The sequence below is a fragment of the Benincasa hispida genome, chromosome 1 (assembly GCF_027475165.1).
Source record: "Benincasa hispida cultivar pf3 chromosome 1, pf3_genome.v1.1, whole genome shotgun sequence".
Classification (NCBI taxonomy): domain Eukaryota; kingdom Viridiplantae; phylum Streptophyta; class Magnoliopsida; order Cucurbitales; family Cucurbitaceae; genus Benincasa; species Benincasa hispida.
The window spans coordinates 75,231,460-75,254,304 of NC_143478.1; the positions used below are offsets into that span (position 1 = coordinate 75,231,460).

The 22,845-nt window shown below is 33.2% G+C and overlaps 3 protein-coding genes across 3 annotated transcripts; 2 read left to right on the forward strand and 1 right to left on the reverse strand.

Moving 5' to 3' along the window:
- Positions 1-653: 653 nt before the first annotated feature.
- Positions 654-2,877, forward strand: LOC120069982 (trimethyltridecatetraene synthase-like). The gene is made up of 2 exons (XM_039021832.2): positions 654-1,897; positions 2,074-2,877. Exons 1-2 carry the CDS (start codon positions 992-994, stop codon positions 2,701-2,703), a joined length of 1,536 nt encoding a protein of 511 aa, XP_038877760.1. The 5' UTR covers positions 654-991; the 3' UTR covers positions 2,704-2,877.
- A 3,776-nt stretch (positions 2,878-6,653) lies between these two features.
- On the forward strand, positions 6,654-13,363 carry LOC120072755 (coatomer subunit beta-1-like). Its single transcript, XM_039025237.2, has 5 exons — positions 6,654-6,837; positions 6,942-9,013; positions 10,333-10,845; positions 12,278-12,363; positions 12,830-13,363. Exons 2-5 carry the CDS (start codon positions 6,968-6,970, stop codon positions 13,032-13,034), a joined length of 2,850 nt encoding a protein of 949 aa, XP_038881165.1. The 5' UTR covers positions 6,654-6,837; positions 6,942-6,967; the 3' UTR covers positions 13,035-13,363.
- A 435-nt stretch (positions 13,364-13,798) lies between these two features.
- On the reverse strand, positions 13,799-17,599 carry LOC120083975 (leucine-rich repeat receptor-like protein kinase PEPR1). Its single transcript, XM_039039881.2, has 2 exons — positions 14,417-17,599; positions 13,799-14,316 (listed from the first exon to the last, which is right to left on the reverse strand). Exons 1-2 carry the CDS (start codon positions 16,032-16,034, stop codon positions 13,982-13,984), a joined length of 1,953 nt encoding a protein of 650 aa, XP_038895809.2. The 5' UTR covers positions 16,035-17,599; the 3' UTR covers positions 13,799-13,981.
- Positions 17,600-22,845: the final 5,246 nt, after the last annotated feature.

Sequence of the window (22,845 nt, forward strand, 5' to 3'; positions counted from 1 at the left end):
TCAAGGGCTTCTTTTCCTTTTATAATGACATGTGCTTCAAGGGTCTCCTCTAGCTCATTCTTTCCTTTGGATACGGGTATCGACTATAGTTTTACCCCACAACAAATTAATCTCTCTTAAGAAATTATTGTCTAACGTATATTGATAATTTGATTGGCGATCGACTGTTTTTAAAATTACGTCGACTGAATCGTACATCAATCGATATTTAAATTTAACAGAAAAAATTACAATAAGATAAAGGACTGAATTGATTATCATGCGTTAAAGAGATCTACCACTAAATAGTCTCTATGATTTGATAAGATCCTCATAAATAGTTCATATGGTCAGGACTATTTATAAAAATGTTAGTAAACCATTGAGACTATTTATAAGATAAATATTAAATTCTAGTTTTTAAGATTATGTGGACTAAATTTTAATTTTTTTGAAACTTAAGGGTTAAATTTGCAATTAAATCTATTATTTCAAATACAAGATAAGTAAAAAGAAACCAGTGACAAATTGTGAATTGTGATTCATATGAAGGCCTTTTGTAAGTATACTAGAAATAAAGTTAAATTCAAAAGTTACACTTAATTAGTTTAGATTTAAATTAGGGCTTAATAGAATTTTAAATGATAGAAGAAAGTTTAGCTATAACTTATCTGTTTTTTCCCCTCTTTTGTTTTGTTTAATCATTTGAACGATAGAGAAATTTCGATCCTCTGTCCTCTCTACTTCGGTTCCAAATCAAGTTTCGTGGTCGTGTTTCAAAAGAATTTCTGCTGAAAGTTCAGAGAAATTAATGAGATAAGAATAATGGTTGATTTCTACTCAAAGTCGAGAAAATAACTTGCAACTACTCAACAATTTACACAAAATTTACAATTGAACTTGGTTTCTACCTAATTTCCATTTCTATTTATAGCTATTCGTTGCGTTTTCACCATCACCGAACATCTCATTCTCCTCTTCCACTCTTCACTTCTCTGTTTTCTTACTCACCATGGAAATGCAACTTCCTTCTTGGGTTTCTTATGCAGCTGCTTGGATGGCCACTCTCGCCCTCCTCCTCCTCTCCCGCCGCCTCTGTCGCCGCAAACTCAATCTCCCACCGGGACCGAGGCCGTGGCCGTTGATCGGAAATCTCAACTTGATTGGCTCTCTGCCCCACCAATCCATTCATCAACTCTCCAAAAAATACGGCCCCATTATGCATCTTCGTTTCGGGTCATTCCCTGTTGTGGTCGGATCCTCTGTCGAAATGGCAAAGATTTTCCTCAAAACGCATGATCTCAACTTCGTGTCCCGTCCCAAAACCGCCGCTGGAAAGTACACCACCTATAACTATTCCGACATTACTTGGTCTCAATACGGTCCTTACTGGCGCCAAGCTCGGAAGATGTGTTTGATGGAGCTTTTCAGTGCTAGACGACTTGATTCTTATGAGTATATACGCAAGGAGGAAATGAATGCTCTGCTTAAAGATATTTACAAGTCCCGTGGTCAAGTGATCAAGCTTAAGGATTACTTGTCTACAGTGAGTTTGAATGTGATAAGTCGGATGGTGTTGGGAAGGAAGTATACGGATGAGTCAGAGAATGCGATTGTTAGTCCAGATGAGTTCAAGAAAATGTTGGATGAGTTGTTCTTGCTGAGTGGTGTGCTTAACATTGGGGATTCAATTCCATGGATTGATTTCTTGGATTTGCAGGGTTATGTGAAGAGAATGAAGGCGTTGAGCAAGAAGTTCGATAGGTTTCTTGAACATGTGTTGGATGAACATAATGAAAGGAGAAAGGGAGTTGAGAATTATGTGGCTAAAGATATGGTGGATGTTTTGTTGCAACAGGCTGATGATCCTAATCTTGAAGTCAAACTTGAAAGGCATGGAGTCAAGGCGTTTACTCAAGTAATTCCCAAATGAAAATTTAAATTTTATATCTAGCAGTTATAAGATTTCTTTTTAAAACAAGAAAGTCAACAACTTAACGGATACAAAATTGAAAATTTAAGTTTGAGTCCAAAGACTTATTTGACCCAAAATTAAAAGTCGTTAACTTATAATCAAATCATTCACCGTTTCAGGATCTAATAGCAGGAGGAACAGAGAGTTCAGCAGTAACAATAGAGTGGGCAATATCAGAACTTTTAAAACAACCAGAGATCTTCGACAAGGCAACTGAAGAGCTAGACAGAGTGATCGGAAGGGAAAGATGGGTAGAAGAGAAAGACATTGTTAACCTACCATACATTAATGCAATTGCAAAAGAGACAATGAGGCTGCACCCTGTAGCACCAATGTTAGTGCCAAGAATGTGTCGAGAGGATTGCCAAATTGCAGGGTATGACATAGCCAAAGGCACCAGGGTGCTTGTGAATGTATGGACCATTGGGAGAGACCCAACAGTGTGGAAAAATCCATATGCATTTGACCCAGAAAGGTTCATGGAAAATAGTATTGATGTGAAAGGTCAAGATTTTGAGCTTCTGCCATTTGGGTCTGGAAGGAGAATGTGCCCTGGGTATAGTCTTGGTTTAAAGGTTATTCAGTCAAGTTTGGCTAATTTATTGCATGGGTTTTCTTGGAAATTGCCTGGGGATATGGAGAAGGAAGATTTGAATTTGGAAGAAATTTTTGGTCTTTCTACTCCTAAGAAATTCCCACTTGATGCTGTTGCTGACCCAAGACTTCCTCCTCATCTTTACTCTTTGTGATTAAGAATTTTGTTAAGATGTGTAATAGCTTAATTAAGAGACTCTATTAATCTTATGAACTTAAAATATGCATCCTTGATGTATCAATGTCTTGGTTTGAAATGAAATGTATTTCCCATATTAATTACCTAGTGTGTTGTAATAAAATAAGCTTCCTTCATGGCTTGAATAAAATTGAGAATTGTTAATATTATTAGTATTAGTATTTAATTGTAAAAATGAGCCTAATTCAATTCTTATATAGTATATGCTATGACTAATAGAGAAAGAAAAAGTTAACCTTTAATTTTGGAGTTGAAAGGTTTTGGTGGGTTTACATAGGGGAAGGAGAGTGGGCAATAAAAATCTTTTTTAATTAAATCAAATTAAAAAGTTATAATTCAATCCTTTGGACTTAGATACTAAAATTTGTATCTCTCCTTTAATAACCTTAGATGCAAATTCGAAATTTCATTACCTTTTTGCTTTCATGCATCTAATGATGTAAAACTATCAACTACATTATTATGATGGTCTCGTTGAATAATATACTTCTTCATTAATGTGATAGTTTCATTGAATAATATAACTTTTTACGAGTTCGTTCAATCGAGAGTGTCTAAGAATTTTTTTTTTTAAAAAAATGAAAATTTGAAAACTAAATCATTTGGTAACCATTTTATTTTTTATTTTTGTTTTTGAAAATTAAGCCTATGAACACTATTTCCATCTCGAAATTTCTTCATTTGTTATTTACTTCACCAATGGTTTAATTTAAAAACTAAAAAAATAGTTTTCAAAATGTTGTTTTTGTTTTTGGAATTTGACTAATAATTCAACCATTATACTTAACAAAAATACAAATCATAGTAATAAATTTAGATGAAATAGGTTTAGTTTTTAAAAACAAAAATAAAAAATCAAATGGTTACCAAACAAGACCTAAAAGAATGGAATTTGCTTTTTCATGTGAGAAAATAAACTTTGTTTAAATAAGGTTATATCCATTTGCATAATCACAGCCAATAATTGAAACAGTAACAATAGAAATAATAATATATTTTTTATATATACAATAAAGATGAAAGTTACTAGCTTAAAAACAATATACCATGTTGACAAATTTTAGGTTAAATTTCTTTTTTAGGAAAATAATAATAATAGAAGACGGTCAATAAAAATGTTTCAAATATAAGGAAACCAATATGGTTCAGCAGAGGTAGTAATTTCAACTAAAATCAATTTTAAATATATCTTGTATAAACAAGTTATGACTTTCTTGACCTAACATAATTTAGAATTAGTTTGAAATTGTTGTAGGTAGCTTTTAAAGCAATTATTTTCAACCATGCTTTTAGAAAAAATAGCATTAAAATGAAAATAAGCTTTTGTAAGTTTCAAGTTTGAAATGAAAAAAATAGTTCACAATATTTCATAAATTAATACTAAAGTGTTGCAATTTAACTATAATAACATGTATTATATTGTTTTAAATACTTTTTTAATACTTGAAATTATTATAACAAACAATATCTAACATTAATTTTAAGGGAAATTCTTATGAATAAAAAAATCTCCTAAAAATTTACACATTATAGCAAAAAAATTCTAAGGGTGTTTATACTTTTAGTATTTTTTTTTTTATAAAGTGTAAATATTTTTAAATATTTTTTTATATATTTTTAACATAAAAAAATGTGGTTAAAAAATAAAAGCTGATACTGTAAATCTTGCTCTTACAACTTTTGTTTGACCGTTACATAATTCAAAAATCATACTTATTGTTACAAAATTAATTTAACACTAGAAGTTGTTAGAAGAAAAGAGAGTAGTAACATTTTTTCAAAAAGAAAAAAGAATGAAAAGAAGAGTAGTAAATTATAACCCAAAAATGTTGAAATAATACCTATGTAATTAAAGGTGGGTAATATGTTGATCATAAAACAAGTGGCATATGTGATGAGTAGATTTGGAGTTGAGGGTATAATCGACTTTGTGCAAGCTACATACTGTCAAATCAAGGAAATGACAAAACTCGAGCCAAAAACCATATCCCAGGGTCTGAAGAAGAAGAAAGATTAGACCAAAAGCTCAAAATAACCTGCTCAACTTGGTTTAATGAACGTGCCATACTCGGTGAATTTTCCCACACATTTACGCCTATCGACCAACTCAACCTTGAGACCAAGGTTGAGCATCCCTATTTGTTCAATGGGACATGCCAAATGCATGTTTGAACCTATTTGATTCGAAGATAAAATTAATTTGACTTTAAAACTCTGATCCGAATGTCCTAATTAGGTCAGGAATTTCATATAAATACATCATTATGACTTCAGAAAAAGAAAGTTCATTCTCATCTCTAAAATTCTTGCTAGAACTAAAATACTTATTACCGACTTAAACACCAAGGTTGTTGTGATAAGTACCACACTAATTCTTAAATTCTCCTTATTTTGCAATCACATGAAGATCAAATGTATTTTTCCCGTAAGAATGTTGGCATCACAACGGAAGAAAATATATATGAGGATCAAATTGGGATTTTGAAAGTTTGTTAATGGAGGCAACAAATTTTTCAACTAATTCTCAAAAGCTGCTAATTACCCAAATATACACATAAAATAAATGAAAAAGTGATTCTAAAAAAGTAGTATATAATTAGTTTTATCAAAGTCTTAAAAGGGTTAGAATTATTTTAAAATAAATTTCATATCTTTCAAAATCAATCTCAAACGGATCCTTGGATACCATAAGACACAAACCATCGTTATAAAGATGGTTTGATCTCTCACTCTTACCATTGTTGAACTAAAAACTAAAAAAATAGAGTTATGCCTTTTGGCTAAAAAAATGTAGAGGTATATCCTCTTTGAGTAGATAAAAATCTAAACATAAAAGATTATATTTGTCTCAACTAATTACGATATGTTTTTATTTAAAGAAAAATAATTACGATAAACCTATTTTTGTAATCTTTTAATATTTCAACTTTCGGTGCAAGTGACAATTTAAATTTATTATTTCGAAAAAATTACTATTATCTTATCGACTAAACTATACTTAGAAATAAAAGTGAAAATTAGAAAATATAATATTAGAAATATTGAAAAATCCAAAATATTTTGAAATTTCATAGTCATGTGAATACTATATAGAATGAAAGACCAAAGCAAGAAATTGGAAAAATAAAAAACTTCATCCATGCATATACCTCAAATAATAATATAAAATTGGTTAATAGTGAGTATCATTGTAGTTTACCCTTCAAATTATCCAAAAAGCCTAATTTTGACATCTTCTCCGTGGAGTGGATCAATCCTTTTTTATACTAGTGTTGAATTTAAATCTCTTTGTGATTTTCACAATCAATCAATGCCCAAATGATTAAAGGTAATTACGATAGAGAATTCAAAATGCAATTAACAATAATTATTTTAAATTAGAGTCGTATAATAGTACTTTTGGAGTGTTATCATCAACCCTTGACTCGTGGCCCATCAAGTCATAGTTGAATTAGAACTTGCTTGGCATCTTATATAAAATCTACTTCTTATTCTAGCAAGGAATCAAATGAATTTAGTGATTTTTTGTTTCATGAGTATATTACTAAAAGAAATACTTGATTATGTTTAAATTCACAATGAAAATATGGAGAACGACATTATCATGTATTTTAGTTGTTTTAGGATGAGTTTGCAGTGAAATCTAAAATTAATGATTTTTCAAATTATGCCTCCAATTTTGGGCATCTATTGCAATTTTCTCTTGAAAAAATAATCACTAATACAATTGCACTTCCCAATCAAAATAAAATTAGGGAACGTAGGATGATTATCCAGAGAAGAAGCGGGTTGAGCCTTTTTAGAACTATTGGGATACATATGAAATGGGTTGGGCTTTACAGAATTCCTTTGAAATGGGCCTAAGAAGCGAATTTCAAAGCCCACGGTCCACGACGAAGCCGACGTTTCTCATGTCCGATTATTTTATCGGTCTGGTTTGTTCACAGTTATAGAGCAGAGCTTAGTCCTTGAAAGTTTGAAACGACCAGATCTGCATTTCCTCTCTTCAGGTTGAGAGTCGCTCACATCAACCAAACGCATCAAGCTTCTCGAGATCTAATTTCCTTGACCAACCTCCATAGCAAATCAGGTACTTTCTTCAATTCTCCCTTTCCCTTCCAACCTAGATCTGATTTTTCTCAATTCAATCTCTGTTTCGTCTCAATTATCTTCCCCTATTTTCATTTTCTTCAGATCTCAAACCGAAAAGGGAAGCAGATATGGAGAAGTCGTGCACTCTGTTGGTGCACTTCGACAAGGGCACCCCAGCCATGGCCAATGAGATCAAGGAAGCTTTGGAAGGGAATGACATTGATTCCAAGATTGAAGCATTGAAAAAAGCGATTATGCTGTTGCTCAATGGGGAAACCATTCCTCAACTTTTCATCACAATTATACGCTATGTTCTACCTTCTGATGACCACACCATCCAGAAGCTCCTTCTTCTTTATTTGGAGATCATCGACAAGACCGATTCCCGAGGTAAAGTTCTGCCGGAGATGATCCTTATTTGCCAGAACCTACGCAACAACCTTCAGCATCCTAACGAGTATATTCGTGGGGTTACCCTGCGATTTCTCTGCCGTCTGAATGAGACTGAGATCATCGAGCCGCTGATCCCTTCCATTCTCACCAATTTGGAGCATCGTCACCCATTTGTTCGTCGGAATGCGGTGCTTGCTGTTATGTCCGTTTACAAACTTCCTCAAGGAGAGCAATTACTGGATAGTGCTCCTGAGATCATCGAAAAGTTCTTGACCTCCGAGCAGGACAATTCCAGTAAGAGAAATGCTTTTCTTATGCTCTTCAATTGTGCTCAAGAAAGGGCCATCAACTACCTCTTTACTAACATCGAAAGGATGACTGATTGGGGGGAGCAGCTTCAGATGGTTGTCTTAGAATTAATTAGGAAGGTTTGTCGGGCCAATAAGGCCGAGAAAGGCAAATATATTAAGATCATTATCTCTTTGTTGAATGCCCCATCAACTGCCGTCATTTATGAGTGTGCTGGAACTCTTGTGTCTCTTTCCTCAGCTCCCACGGCTATTAGAGCCGCTGCAAATACTTACTGCCAGCTTTTGCTGTCCCAAAGTGATAATAACGTTAAACTTATTGTTCTTGATAGGCTCAATGAGCTTAAGGCATCTCATAGGGAGATAATGGTCGAACTAGTAATGGATGTGCTTCGAGCACTTTCCAGCCCAAATCTTGATATTAGGAGGAAAACTATCGATATTGCCCTTGAATTGATCACTCCTAGGAATATTGACGAAGTCGTTATGTTGCTGAAGAAGGAGGTGGTGAAGACTCAAAGTGGAGAGCATGAGAAGAATGGGGAATATAGGCAAATGCTGGTGCAGGCTATTCATACTTGTGCAATTAAGTTCCCTGAGGTCGCCAGCACAGTGGTACATCTCTTGATGGATTTCTTGAGTGATACCAACGTAGCTTCAGCAATGGATGTTGTTGTTTTTGTACGTGAGATCATTGAGACAAATCCCAAGTTGCGAGTTTCTATCATCACACGACTGTTGGATACATTCTATCAGATTCGTGCTGCGAGGGTGTGTTCTTGTGCGCTTTGGATCATTGGAGAGTACTGTCTCTCGCTCTCTGAAGTTGAGAGTGGAATCTCTACCATAAAAAATTGTCTTGGTGACCTTCCTTTCTACACAGCTTCAGAGGAAGGAGAGGCACCAGAGTCTGCAAAAAGTTCACAAGTAAGCTCAACCACAGTATCCTCTAGAAGGCCTGCCATTCTTGCAGATGGAACCTATGCAACCCAAAGTGCTGCACTTGAAACTGCAATGTCCCCACCAACCCTTGTTCAAGGATCTCTATCCTCTATTGGAAATTTGAGATCCTTAATTCTTTCTGGCGACTTTTTCCTTGGGGCAGTTGTGGCTTGCACGCTTACGAAGCTTGTTTTGAGGCTAGAGGAGGTTCAGCCTTCCAAAGTTGAAGTGAATAGGACCTTCACTCAGGCATTATTGATCATGGTTTCTATGTTGCAACTTGGTGAATCTTCATTTCTTCCGCATCCAATTGATAATGATTCACGTGATAGGATTGTCCTCTGTATTAGACTGCTAAGCAATACTGGTGATGAAGTGAGGAAGATATGGTTGCAATCTTGCAGACAAAGCTTTGTGAAAATGCTGGCTGAAAAGCAGCGCCATGAAACTGAAGAGATAAAAGCCAGGGCTCAAATATCCCATGCACAGCCCGATGATCTAATTGATTTTTACCACTTAAAAAGCAGGAAGGTAATAAACATTTCACCTGTTGTCTCCTGCATATTTCTTAGTTTACTATAGGCTCAAATTATCTATTGTTATTCGTATCATGGTTGGTAAGAGTTCAGTATAATAACTTTTAATATATTTGATCTCAATTTGCTTTGGATGAAGATCATTCGTGTTGTCTCCTGAATATTGTTTTTCAAAAAAAACTTATTTATGACGTTTTATTCTTCTATTTTTTTTTTTTTTTGGTCCTTGAGGTGTAGAGTTTAATATAATTTCTTTTGGTATCTTTTACATTAACTTTCTTTGGATGTAATATCTCATGTTCTCTTGTGGATTATTAAAACCCCGTTTGGTAATCAGTTTGTTTTTAAAAATTAAGCCTATATCATCCACATTTCTTACCATGATTTATATATTTCTTAAGTACAATAGTTGAATTCTTAGTCAAATTCAAAAAACAAAAACAATTTTTTAAAAGCTACTTTTTTTAGTTCTCAAAATTTGGTTTGGTTTTTTAAACCATTGGTGGAAAATAGATAACTAAGGAAGAAATTTGAAAGTAGTAGTGTCCATAGGCTTAATTTTCAAAAACAAAAACAAAAAACAAAAGTGTTACCAAACGGACCTAAATGTTTCAACAACATTTCATTCTTTCTTTCGTTTTCCTTGTTCTGTATTATAATGTTGACATGCAATGACTTAGAATGTGTTTGAAATCAATTTGCATTGGATGAAGCAGCTATGAATACCAATAAGTTGTGCTTCAATTTTTTAAGCATGCTTCGAGCTAATGTTTATAGGAAGAAGGCAAAATTAAACTGGAAGTTTCTAGAAACCCTTTCATAACTTCTGTTTCTTGAAAGGAATGGAGTACGGAACTCATTACAATATGTCAGCTTTTCACGGATCATTTTTAAGAATTTTATTTGACAATTTTAGCATTATGCATAGATTTGTGAGTAGTTTACTCCTCATGATAGGATACTAATGCCATGTCATCATTAAGTTTCTTCTTTTTCCCGCTCCAACTGGTTTCTTTTGCCCGGAGTTGAGATTGAATGCAATTGAATTCCATTATTCTTTTTTTCATGGTAAAGAATTTATATAAGATGGTAAAACCCATTTCTAGACATAAATTATGGTACAATCTTAGTAGGTAGGGGCTCCGAGAATGATTATTTCCGAGTTTCTGATGGTCTCAACTCTCCTGTCCCAATTCTCCCGATCAAACAAGTTACTGTGGTTATTATACTAGAAGCATTCAAGTTTTTATTTTCTAAATCATTGGTTTTCTTGGTTTCACTTGTTTCATTAACTCTATGAGCATCATTTTTCAGGGTATGAGTCAGCTAGAACTGGAAGATGAGGTCCAAGATGATCTAAAGCGTGCTACTGGAGAGTTTACAAAGGAGGGGGATGATGCCAACAAACTCAACCGCATTCTTCAACTAACTGGATTCAGTGATCCTGTTTATGCAGAAGCTTATGTCACTGTTCATCATTATGACATTGTTCTTGACGTTACAGTGATTAACAGAACCAAAGAGACTCTTCAGAATTTGTGCCTAGAGTTGGCCACTATGGGTGACCTGAAACTTGTTGAACGCCCTCAAAACTATACCCTTGCTCCGGAGTCAAGTAAACAAATAAAGGCTAACATCAAGGTTTCTTCTACTGAAACAGGAGTAATTTTTGGTAACATTGTATATGAGACTTCTTCTAATGTGCTAGAGAGAACAGTCATAGTTCTAAATGATATCCACATAGATATCATGGATTATATTTCTCCTGCATCCTGCACTGATGTGGCATTTAGAGCAATGTGGGCTGAGTTTGAGTGGGAAAACAAGGTACGTACACTTCGTTCTTGATAACATTCATTTTAAACTACCATGTTTTTTTCAATAGGGAGAAACTGAAATATAAATGAAATTACCCCCAATGGTGGCTGTTACAACTTACAAGAAGGATGGCCCATTATAAATCAAAGAAGAGAGACCATAATTCTTAAAAGGTTGTGAACATTTACACCAAGAAAGAGCATCAAACAAAACTTAATCGAGAAAGTCCTCAAAAAAAAAAAAAAAGGAATGAGTGTTGACGGATTCTATTCCTCCCATTCTTTCACACCGAAAAGACCAAAAGAGGAACGATTAAAGGCCAGCCATAAAGTTTGTCCATCTTCATTAAAGGGATGTCCTTCAAAAGTCAGTGATAAAAGAGCAAATATGGTGCCACGTGCCAGGCACAATCAAATATCAGCCATGACTTTTCACAATGAAATTAAGTAGTATGTGAGCAAAGAAGCAAGAACCAAAAAGATGGCAATGAGATTCTGAGCTTGATTTGCTCATAATAACCATGAAGGAGGGAGAGTGAAATAAGGCGTTTGCCTTTGGAGGTGATCTGACGTATTAATGCTACCCTGACTGATTTCCATAAAAAGAACTTAATTTTCCTTTGAAAATCCCTCCCAGCACAAGGTCAGCCACAGGCTTTTTTAAAGTAATAGATGTAAGAATGTGGGAAAGAGAAGTGCATTCATCAATATCATCATCTTTAAGATTCCTTCTAAGCCTCAAATCCCACTCTCTGTGATATGAGTAGATAAATTGTAGTTACAAAAAGGTTGTTTTAACTTTCTCCATGACAAAGCTAAAATAGTAATTGAGAGTCAATAAAGGACGGAGAGTCTTGCTGCTTGTTGTTGAAGATGTGATTATTGCATCAGGCCATATTACTCCATATCAAAGCCCTCATGAAGTTTAGCCAAAGGGCCTTTTGTCGTCTTTGAAGGGGTCACCAAGCAAAATACAAAATAGATAGTAGGGAGAAGATTTCACCTGCACGGATGAAATTTCAGCCAAAGATAGATAAGTCAAAGCTCCAGAAATCATTTGCAAAAGGACAGCTACTAAATGGGTGAATTTGAGTTTCTATATTCCTCATATATGAAGGACAGCATTCCGGAGAAATGCTGATCTAGGGGTATTTTCTCTGAAGGACATCCCGAGTGAGTATTGATGCTGGAACAGCTTAGTTCCTAAGTGAAGAATTCGATCTTTTTGGGATACGATCCACTCCATATGAGACCCCCATAATTGTGCAAATTTGTTTCTCCCTTTTCTTTTAATTTTAAGTATCCATCCTTTAGTAAGACTTCCACCATTACTTGTGTTGTAGAGATAGATTTTTAACTTGAACTTTCTTTTCCTATTTACAGATATTAAATAATTGTAATTCGATTCAATAAATTTTGATTTTGGTTCTTTACGACTGCAGGTTGCTGTGAATACAATAATTCAAGACGAGAAGGAGTTTCTAAATCATATTATGAAGTCAACGAATATGAAGTGCCTGACACCAATGTAAGATCCTTTGGTCTAGTATTTTATCTTTTACCTTTGGATGTTTTATGCGTATGTGGACAGGACACCTGCACTATAGGACTGTTTAGTTGTAGCCTGGTACTTCTACTGCAATCCCTTCTAATTTAAAATTTTCTTTCTGCTGGAACTTGCTCTGTTGCAACTTGACTGTTTGGTATCAGCTGTCTCAAATGTGATTTACCTGATTATTCTTCCCATTCCATATCCATTCCTTGCTTTGCTTCTGCTATTAACCATCTATGAATTGTGAATATACTCCATGGTGTGAAAGATGATGAGAAAACTGGAAGATAGCGATTTTCATGTCATATTATAGGGTTTTTTAAATATTAGTTACATGCTGGATTTATTCTCTTTTTCCACCGAATTATTATTCTCCTCTTTTGGGGAGGTGGGTATATGTGCTTACTTGAATTTAATTTTCTCATTTGTTATTGGGCATCAGATCGGCATTAGAAGGTGAATGTGGTTTTCTTGCTGCTAACCTATATGCAAAGAGTGTTTTTGGAGAAGATGCTTTGGTGAATGTGAGCATTGAAAAGCAAGTAGACAACAAGTTGAGTGGGTACATCAGGATAAGAAGCAAGACTCAAGGTATTGCTCTCAGTCTTGGGGATAAGATCACTTTGAAACAGAAGGGAGGCTCATGAACATTCAAATTTGATGAAATAATATTTGGAGTTTTTACTATTAAAATTTTGCTTCAACCACCCACTGTATTGCCCTCTTTTGCGGCCATTCGAACTCGTTGCCATTTTCTTTTCTTTTCTTTTACTGTTCATTTTTATTTAGACCTTTGATATATCTTGCTCTTTCTAGAAAGAGGGATCTATTGTTATATGTTAGTGTCCACAAACAAGTGGCAATTCTATGCTGCCTTTATTCTTTATTCCCCTTTTCGCCCCTCTTTTTGTAGTTATTATGTGTACTACAGAGTACCTTCTACAGTTATAAATTTGTTGTTGATCTTTTTCCATTACTTAGTTGTTTCGTTCACCAAGCTAATTGGGTTCTTATGAATATTAATAACAAATTGGTGGGAACTGTGTGACACTTCATTGTTTTCAGATGTAAACTACAGCTACAAAGAATCAAATGATAAAAACTTTATTCGTCTGTATTCATTTTCACTAGAACTTTTTTTTTTTTTGGTAGTGCAGCATTGCTTCCTCCTGGGAATTCATGTTTAGTTTCTTAACTATTCTACAAATCTTTGTCTTAGGTGAAGAATGTCGATATATTCGTTAGTAAGTGGGTTCGAGGATTAATTGATATTTTGCACTCTTTTAATAATAATCGTTTAATCTCTATACTTCTGGAAGTATCCTGATTAAATCAGGAATGTAAAGGAAAAAAGTAGAATAATCAAGACCTTGCTATAGGAGATGAATGTTATATATGTATTGGGGAATACTTTTTGCTAGGGAACTTAGAGTCATATGGATTCAATCATTGTAAAATAAGCCTTGAAGTATGTATATGCCAAAAACTAGGAGATTAAATATACGTGAAAGAAATGCTCATTACATAATCAAATTTGAGCATTAATGAAAACAGCTATGGAGAGAAGGAAAGAAAAACAAGGTAAGTATTTGATTTAATGACTTGTCTTCGAATCAATCAAGTGGTTCACAACATCTCTCATCATAGGTCTCTTGTTAGGATCCTTTTCTGTGCATCTCAAAGCCACCAAAACCACCTTCTTAATCTGCTCCCTTCGATCAGAATCTACAAGTTCTTCCACAAGCATTGGATCAACAATATTGTCTATTTCTTCTGTCTCATTCCAACCCGAACGAACCCAAGCCATGATACTCCCCACCTCCATAAATGATAGATCTGATGGCTTCTTTCTTGTTATCAGCTCGAGTAAAAGCACTCCGAAACTGTAAACATCGGAAGCTTTGCTCTTTGCTGCTGAGAATGCATTCTCTATCACAAGCCCATAACACACATCACCACATAATTTGATACTTCAAAACAAAAACATGAGAATGAAGAGCTAATTCCTAATGTATGTGTAGAATGATACCTGGTGCAATGTAGCCAATTGTTCCTGCAAAAGAAGAAGAAGCCGTTGGTGCAGAAGTTTGGTCCAGCAGCTTTGCAAGACCAAAATCAGTAATATGAGGTTCCATCTCCGAATCTAGAAGTATATTCTGCGGTTTAATGTCTCGGTGTATTATAGGAGGATCGCAATCATAATGAAGATATGTCAATCCATGTGCAATACCAATGGCTATATTGTGACGAACTTCCCATGTTAGAGCTGGAGCAGGATTCATCTGATGCAACACATCATCAAGGCTCCCATTAGGTTGGTATCTGTAAAGTAGTAGACCATAGTCTTTTCCCAACCAAAAATCTTCCAAAGCGATCAGGTTTCGGTGTTTGATGTTACCAACGGTTTGAATTTCTCTAATCATACTCTGGCTTCCCCCTTTACATCCTCCAAATGTAAGCTTCTTTACGGCAAAAGCTCTCACCGAATCCAGGGAAGCCTTGTAAACAACTCCATGTGCTCCTCTCCCAATGATGAAACGCTCATCTAAATTATCAGTGGCCTCTATTACCTGGTGGACAAGCAAAGAAGTTGTTCCTACTTGGGCAGAGGTGTCAGTTTTTTCCTTGTTTCTTCTGATGTAAACAAATTTATAAACCAACCCAAGAAGCAAAAAGACAATAAAGAGTGAAGATCCAAGAGCTACCATTGCAATTTGAATATTGTTAAGACGAGAGCTACCACGAGAGCTCGAATGGCTAGCACAAAGTTTGATAATGCTACTTACATTGCAACTTAAGGCATCTAGTTCATCACAGCTCATGCAAAGCCCAGGATTACCTAAGAACGATGAGGGACGAGAATTCAGAAACTTCATTAATGACTGTGGCACAGGACCCGTGAAGAAATTATCTGAAATGTTAAACTCGACTAACAATGAACTTAGTTCACCAAGAACTCTTATACTTCCAGTCAAATTATTGTGAGACAAATCTAACCTCTCTACCATGACCAGATTCTTCAGCTCAGAAGGTATTTGGCCAGTTAACCCATTGTCACTGAGATTCAGGGAATAGAACATATTCTTCCAACCTCCAATAGATGAAGGGATTTCTCCTCCAAACAAATTGCCACCAAGATCTAGCACTGAAAGGCTTTCAAGTTCTGATAATACTTTCGGAATGCCTCCTGTAAATTGATTCTCTTTTAATATCAATGTGGATATAACTTTCCAGCCGGCCAAAGTACGAGATGCAGAACCATTCAGTAAATTGAATCCTACATCAAAATTATTCAACTCGATACAATTTGAGAGGGATGATGGCAAAGGTCCTTCCAAGAAGTTGTGAGACAAGCTCAAACTCTGAATATTCACGAGATTTCCCAACTCATTCGGCATAAGACCTGTAAGCTTGTTCCTTGACAAATTAATTGAGGTGAGATTGATGCAATTTCCCAAACTTGAGGGAATTTTTCCATGCAGGTCATTTTCACTGGCATCCATGAATCGAAGACTGTGATTTCTCATAAATTCCGGCAGAACCCCTGTTAGATTATTCCTTTTCAAAATCAATCTCTGAAGAGTCAAACAAGTTCCTATATCGGAAGGTACATTTCCTTGAAATTGATTGAAACCTAAGTTTAACATCCTTAATGTCTTTCCAGAGCATAAATTAGGTGGAAGTTGACCGGTGAACTGGTTATTGGTGAACTCCACTTGCACTAAGCTACTGCTGAGTCCCAAACTTTGAGGTATGACACCAGAAAAATGGTTTTCGAACAAAGAAATATTTTTGAGGTGCTTGAGTTCAGTGATTATCAAGGGTAGTTCACCAGAAAGGTTGTTTTCGTACACAAGAATATGTTGGAGACTTGCAATCTTCCAGATGCTAATTGGAATCTCACCAGTCAATCGGTTCGAAAACAATTGAAGGGTCTCTAAACCACTTAGCAAACCTAATTCACTAGGGATATGTCCCTCAAGTTGGTTGACATACAAATTCAGTTCTCTCAAGGATTTGCAAGCCCCAAGTTCAGGAGGTATATTACCAGACAGTTGATTTCTAGAGAGATCCAGAAGCGAAAGGTTACTTAGGCGGCCAAAGGAGGAAGGAATATGACCTGTTAGACTTGAATTGACAATGATTAAGGTCGTTAGGCGACTACACTTGCCTAGCCCAGCTGGTATACTTCCTGTATAACCATTGAAAGACAAATCTATATATTCTAGACTCTTGCAATTGCCTGAACCCAAAGGAATTGGACCCTCAAGATTGTTGTGGCTTACACCCAGATTAACAAGATTATCAAGATTGTTAAGACTATTGGGCAATATTCCCACTAATTGGTTGTGATCCAAATAAAGATGCACCAATTGACTACAATTCCCAATGGAAGAAGGTATGGTACCAGACAACTGATTTCCATACAGATACAAATGCAATACCTGCCTCAAATTCCCCACATTTGAAGGAATAGAACTATTGAGATTGTTTTCACTAAGATACAGTTGATGCAAATTCAGATTTTGAAATAACGAGTCCGGTATATGACCCGTTAGAACATTGGCATGGAAGTTCACAAACGTCAAGTTTCGAAGGTGAGTTCAGGATTGAGGAATTTCTCCACCAAATTGGTTCGAGGAGAGATCCAAGTACTCCAAATGGCTACAGTTAGCTATCCCATAAGGAATTTCACCAGAGAAAGCGTTGGTAGTCAAATCAATGGTACGCAAGTGGATCAAACGAGCAATTTCGGGTCCAAGCTGACCCGAAATGCCACGGTTAGAGAGATTGAAGGTGATGACACGAAGGGTTTCATCACACAGAATCCCAGGCCATGAACAGGGAGTGGAATCAGAGGGATTCCAATGATGGAGGAGAGAAGATTTGGAAGTCCATCGCGTTTTAAGTGATAATAAAGCCAACCCATCTGAGTTTAAACCAGAAACTGTATAGATAGGGAAAGAGAAGCATACAAGTAGGAAGAAAAGGCGGGAAAGAAGATGCATAACAACCAAACCCACATGAATTGCAGCACAAAGAAGTTACAAATCCAGCAGTTTGTGATGGAGGATACAAAGAAAGAAAGAAATTAGGGATTGGTTTGAGTTTGATTTGGGTAATTGAAAGTTGGAACTGAAAATGAAACAGTTTGAATGCTATTGGAAAGTGGGTGGCGGTGGTGGCAGCTCAAGAATCGGATGGGACACGCAACCATTTCAAGTTGAAATCGTATTTGTACAAGTTTTTTCGTAACTAACCATAAACATTAAAAATTCTTCAAATTGACCTTTTTTAAAGACATTTTATTTATTTATTTATTTATTTATTTATTTACCTTTTTGAGATGTGGAGTCCTCACCTTGCTCTCAATTTCAAATGAACCACTTTACTATCTCTCCTCTTTGTGTTTCTTTTTATATTATCATAACGTAAAATATCAGAAATGATCCGAATTTAAACTTTGAGAGGCTATTAAAAAATAAAGATACTTTATCATTTTGTTTCGTTTATAAGTATGATTGGAGAAAATACAAAAAATTGTATGAAAATGAGTGGTGACAAAAACAAAATCAATGTTTGTGCAACAAAATATGAGTGATCGTCAAGTTTAGGTGCATGAGTACTCAGAAACTTAGATAAATTTGGCTTTTGGAGTATTAAAGTCAATTTTTTTTTTTTAGAGTTTACAAGCATGATTGAAAAGAACACAAAAAAACGTATGGAAACGAGTCAATTAGATAAAACAAAATTGCATTGACGAAGATATAATCAAGATAAAATCGCAAAAGCGAGAGTTGTGGGATTGTTAAGCTTGAGCTTAGCGATCATACACCTTTTGTTACGCAAGCATTGATTTTGTTTTTGTCACATTTCTTTTGATACAACTTCATTTTAGTTAAATGACCACTCATTTTCACACAATTATTTGTGTCCTTTCGAACCATTTTTATAGATTGAACAAAAGGTTAAAAGCATTTTTACATTTAAATGGTCTCACAAAATTTAAACTTAGATAATTTATGGGTAAAATAAGAAAAAAACTAATAGAGAAAAAATAGAAAAGTGATTCATTTAAAATGAGGGCAAACTGTATATTTGACATCTCTAAAAAGTAAAAGAAAACGTGAAAAAAGAGGTCAGTTTAGTGGAAAAATTTGGATTTTGAGTTAATTTGGACGACTTTTCATGGTCTTTTGAAGTCTCCATCAATGTGGACGCAAAATTTATGGTAGTTTTCTACTTTGAACTCCTATGCTCTTATGAACATATTTCCATTTATCCATGATGGGTTCAAAATTTTGAAATATTGTTTATCATTGACTTTCATGGTGTTTCGTATTAGTTTCTTCATTTTCAAAGATATCCTTTCATTTTTTTTTTCTTTGAAAACTATCCATTTATATCTCACTATTGTATGAATTAAATTCTTAAATTAATAATTGTCTTAATTTAAATTATAAATTTTTGTAAATGAATCAATTGACATCTTTCTTCACATTAATAAACATTGTGTAAAAATTATGACTTTGTTAATATTTTATCAATTAAACCCTTAAAATTTCATAAGAGATAAGATTTCTTTTGAAATTTATTCCTAAATTAATTTTAGGCTAAATTATAGAAAATACTCCTAAAGTTTAGTACTTTGTGTAAAAAAATACTCTTGAAGTTTCAAAAATATTCTTAAACTTCCGAAATTAGTTTTGGATGGAAACCGTTAGTATTTTCTGTAAAAAATATACTTAAACTTTCAAAAGTTTCAAAAATATCCTAAACTTAAAAAAGAAAAAATATCAGAAACACCCTTACTGTTATATAGACAAATTGTTGATACCATCTCTTCTTCAATACCCTTGTACTCCCTTCTTTTGTTAATCGTTTGGTATTTGTTTATTTAAAATAAGTAAATCGTAAGATTCAAAAAAGAGATAAAGGAAGCATCAAGGGATTTTAGAACTTAAATGTTTTAATAAATTATATGTTAGTCGTTGAATTGTGTTAATAACCTAGTACATTTTTTTTACTTGACTATTTTATCATTTTGGTATGTTTTAAGAGGAAATTTTAATTTTGGTAATTTGTGAGATTTTGTGGGATATTATGTTTTAACTTATAATTTTGGCCGTTGAAAAAAATTGTGCAAGCTAAGAATTGAAAAATTAAGAGAAAAATGAAAGTATCCATATGGAAAAAAAACTGTGAAGATATCTGTATAATTTGTTTTAAAATTGAACACCATATTAATGGTAGGAGCATTTTTAAATTTTTTAAATTTTAAAGTTATTTTTGCAACGAGATATTAACGGTTTTTGTTCATATACTAATGATGAAGGTATTTTCTTAACTATTTTTTAAGTTAAAGGTATTTTTGAAACTTTTGAAAGTTCAAAGGTATTTTTCAAATAAAACTTTAATGGTTTCCATCCAAAATTAACAACAAGGGTATTCTTTTTTTAACTTCATTTTTTAAAGTTTAAGGGTAGTTTTGAAACATTTAAAAGTTCAGGAATATTTTTGACAAAAATACAAAGTTCTTAGACATTTTTTATAATTTAGCCTTAATTTTTCCAATCAATTAATTTCTACTTATCTCAATGTGATTCTATGTTTCCTTAAAATAGACCAAAAAATAAGAAAAAAGAAAAAAGTATTGATTTCAATGTATGCTTATATTAATATGTAAATATATACACTAATTGGTCAAGATAAATTAAAATGAAGGGCTAAATATCAATATAATGCTATTTAGACTAAAAAAAACCAATTTCAAAATATAATGAATGATATTTTTAACTCATATAAGGAATTTACAATTGTTTATATGATGATGTTTTAATCTTTTCACAATTCATAGAATAACATTTTAAACATTTAAAAATATTTTACAAAATAATTAAACAAAATGGTTTAGCTGTTTCTCTACTTAAAATAAAACTATTTCAAAAAAAAAAAATAATAACAATAAGATTTTTAGGATACGATATTCTTCACGAAAAAATAAAACTCATTAAAAAATCGATAGAATTTGCTAACAAATTTCTAGATAAAATTACCAATAAAAATCAATTACAAAAATTTATAGGTTGCTTAAATTATATATCAGATTTTACTCTAAATCTTAAAAGCTTACCGAAAATTGAAACTTTTTTTTTTTGTCTTTATTATATTCACACACTTGCTTCATTTATTTATTTTAATTAAAGTTTTTTTTAAATGATTATTTCCTAAGACTTGATATTTTAAAAAACTAAAAATTAAGCTTCAACTTTGGTTGTATTATTATTATTATTATCATCATCTTGTCTACACGTAGAAAGTCAAGATTTTCTTGTCAAGAATTGAATGGTATATATCACATGCCTTTGAAAAATAATACATGTAAGAGGAAACAAAAATTAATATAATTGTTCAAACATGATTTCGTTGATAATGTATTAGATGGTTGAATTTTTTTATACTTTTATTTAACTGTGAAATAAAAATTATTTCCTCGAAAAAAATAAGAAAATTATTTTCTATTCCCTGACTTTTGGTAATTTTTGTTATTGTAAGCCGTTATTATTAGATTGTAATAATTATCCTAAAATCAATATGAATATAGTTCAGCTGATAAAAAAAATGAACTATTCACCATAAGATTTGAAATTTGAATCTGAACACAAAAAGATAATTTTATACTATTATATATTGTTCAGAAACATTCATACACATGTTACACCAAATGCAAAGAAGAAATTTAAGTCTTCAATTTTACCTTAATGGTTAACTACACAGGTTAACAAAAAGTTTATATTCCTAAACTTAGGGTATAGGAAGAAAAAAAATTCAAAATGTCATTTTTATTTAAATACTTTTTTTTAAAACCCGTTTAATGTAAACATTTTCATATGTTTGGTTACACTTTCTTTAAAATAATTTTATACACAAGTTTGTTTGATTTGCTATATAATCAAAGTATTTTTTATTAATGTTAAGTTGTTATAAATGACAATTATTAAACACTATGAACTAATAATTTCAAAGTTATATTTAAAAAAAAAATCAATTGCCAAGTCTTTTTGTTTGTTTGTTTTTTTAAACATATATGATCAATCTAATTGGTCTTTAGAGTTAGTTGTTAGAGTTGGTCATTGGAGATAATCGATGCAGCTGATCGTTGGAGTTGACGATCGGAGACAATTGATGCAAGTAGTTATTATTGGAATTTATGCCCTAAAACCTCATAGTTATTTATTTGACATAATAGTTGATTATTTTAAATATATAATAATGAATTATCCATTAAGGGAAAAATACAAGATTATTTAATGAGATTTGAACCGTATGTAATGGACATGCAAGTGGATCATGTTCAAGTAATAACCTAAAGGGTCTAGAGTATATGGATAAGGTTGGGTGCTTTATTACTACTTTATCCTAGTAACACTATGAATACAACCCACTTTGTAATCGTTACAAAATATGTAATCCAAATCATTTATGTGAAAACATGCAAGTGAAGGTAGTATGTAAAACTAGACTGCGAAATATTTTAATCTCTCTTTGTAACACCGTTGATTGAATAGATTAATATTTCATAGAATGACCATATGTAAATTGATCTCAATCTTGAGTGAGCTATAGACTACTGTCTATGAGGGTTGTCCTTTGATTTGTATGGGTGAAAACAGCTCGAGTCGCCGACTCAATAAGCCTACCATTTTGGGACTTGTCCGAGTGGGGAGCTAGGAATATAAATAGATGAAACTTTCTCCGTCTTGCCTTTAGGATAGTAGATAAGTGCTGATTCCAGTCTTGAACAAAGGGTATCCGCAAGGGCAAATTTAGTATGGGTCCACCCACTCAACTTTATGCTCTTTATATATATAAAACTGACATAATATCAAAATCACTAGCTAGTCCAGTGGTAAATCTGTCTTCCAATCCCTCTAGACTCAGATTCAAGTCTCAATTAATTTTGAATAAGATTCAAAATTAAACTTATAATAAAAGGAGATTTATTGTATTTACATAAGATTCACATAATTATTAATATAAATTGGATTCATATTAAAACTATAGATTAAAGTTTAATATGAATGAGATTTATATTAAAACTATAGATTAAAGTTTAATATGAATGAGATTTATATTACAACTATAGTTTATGAGAGATAGATGCATTTGAATATGATTCAAATATACTTGTTACTTAATCTAAATTAATTAAGGGAGTGGGAGAGAGGAAATATGATAACTTTTTCATGTTAAAACGTAAAAAGAGGTTTTGCATTTTAATTAAAGATGTATAATTTGACCACTATGCTCTAGAAGTTTTTTCTTTACTCCCCATGCATCTCTCTCAAGGTTTTTGTAGGGAAATTGTTTTCTATGTAAAAACTCTCTTCAACAACAAAAAATTCTCTACCTCTTTCAAAAGGCGGTTCTCACAAATCGATGCTGGTCAAAGAATAG

Bases quoted from the DNA above. Each gene is read 5' to 3' on its own strand.
- LOC120083975 (XM_039039881.2), bottom strand. From the start codon at position 16,034: ATGTTAAACTTAGGTTTCAATCAATTTCAAGGAAATGTACCTTCCGAT. The intron at 14,317-14,416 runs GTATCATTCTAC...GGCTTGTGATAG, and splicing joins AATTGGCTACATTGCACCAG to AGAATGCATTCTCAGCAGCA.
- LOC120069982 (XM_039021832.2), top strand. From the start codon at position 992: ATGGAAATGCAACTTCCTTCTTGGGTTTCTTATGCAGCTGCTTGGATG. The intron at 1,898-2,073 runs GTAATTCCCAAA...TCACCGTTTCAG, and splicing joins GAGTCAAGGCGTTTACTCAA to GATCTAATAGCAGGAGGAAC.
- LOC120072755 (XM_039025237.2), top strand. From the start codon at position 6,968: ATGGAGAAGTCGTGCACTCTGTTGGTGCACTTCGACAAGGGCACCCCA. The intron at 10,846-12,277 runs GTACGTACACTT...TTACGACTGCAG, and splicing joins AGTTTGAGTGGGAAAACAAG to GTTGCTGTGAATACAATAAT. The intron at 12,364-12,829 runs GTAAGATCCTTT...ATTGGGCATCAG, and splicing joins ATGAAGTGCCTGACACCAAT to ATCGGCATTAGAAGGTGAAT.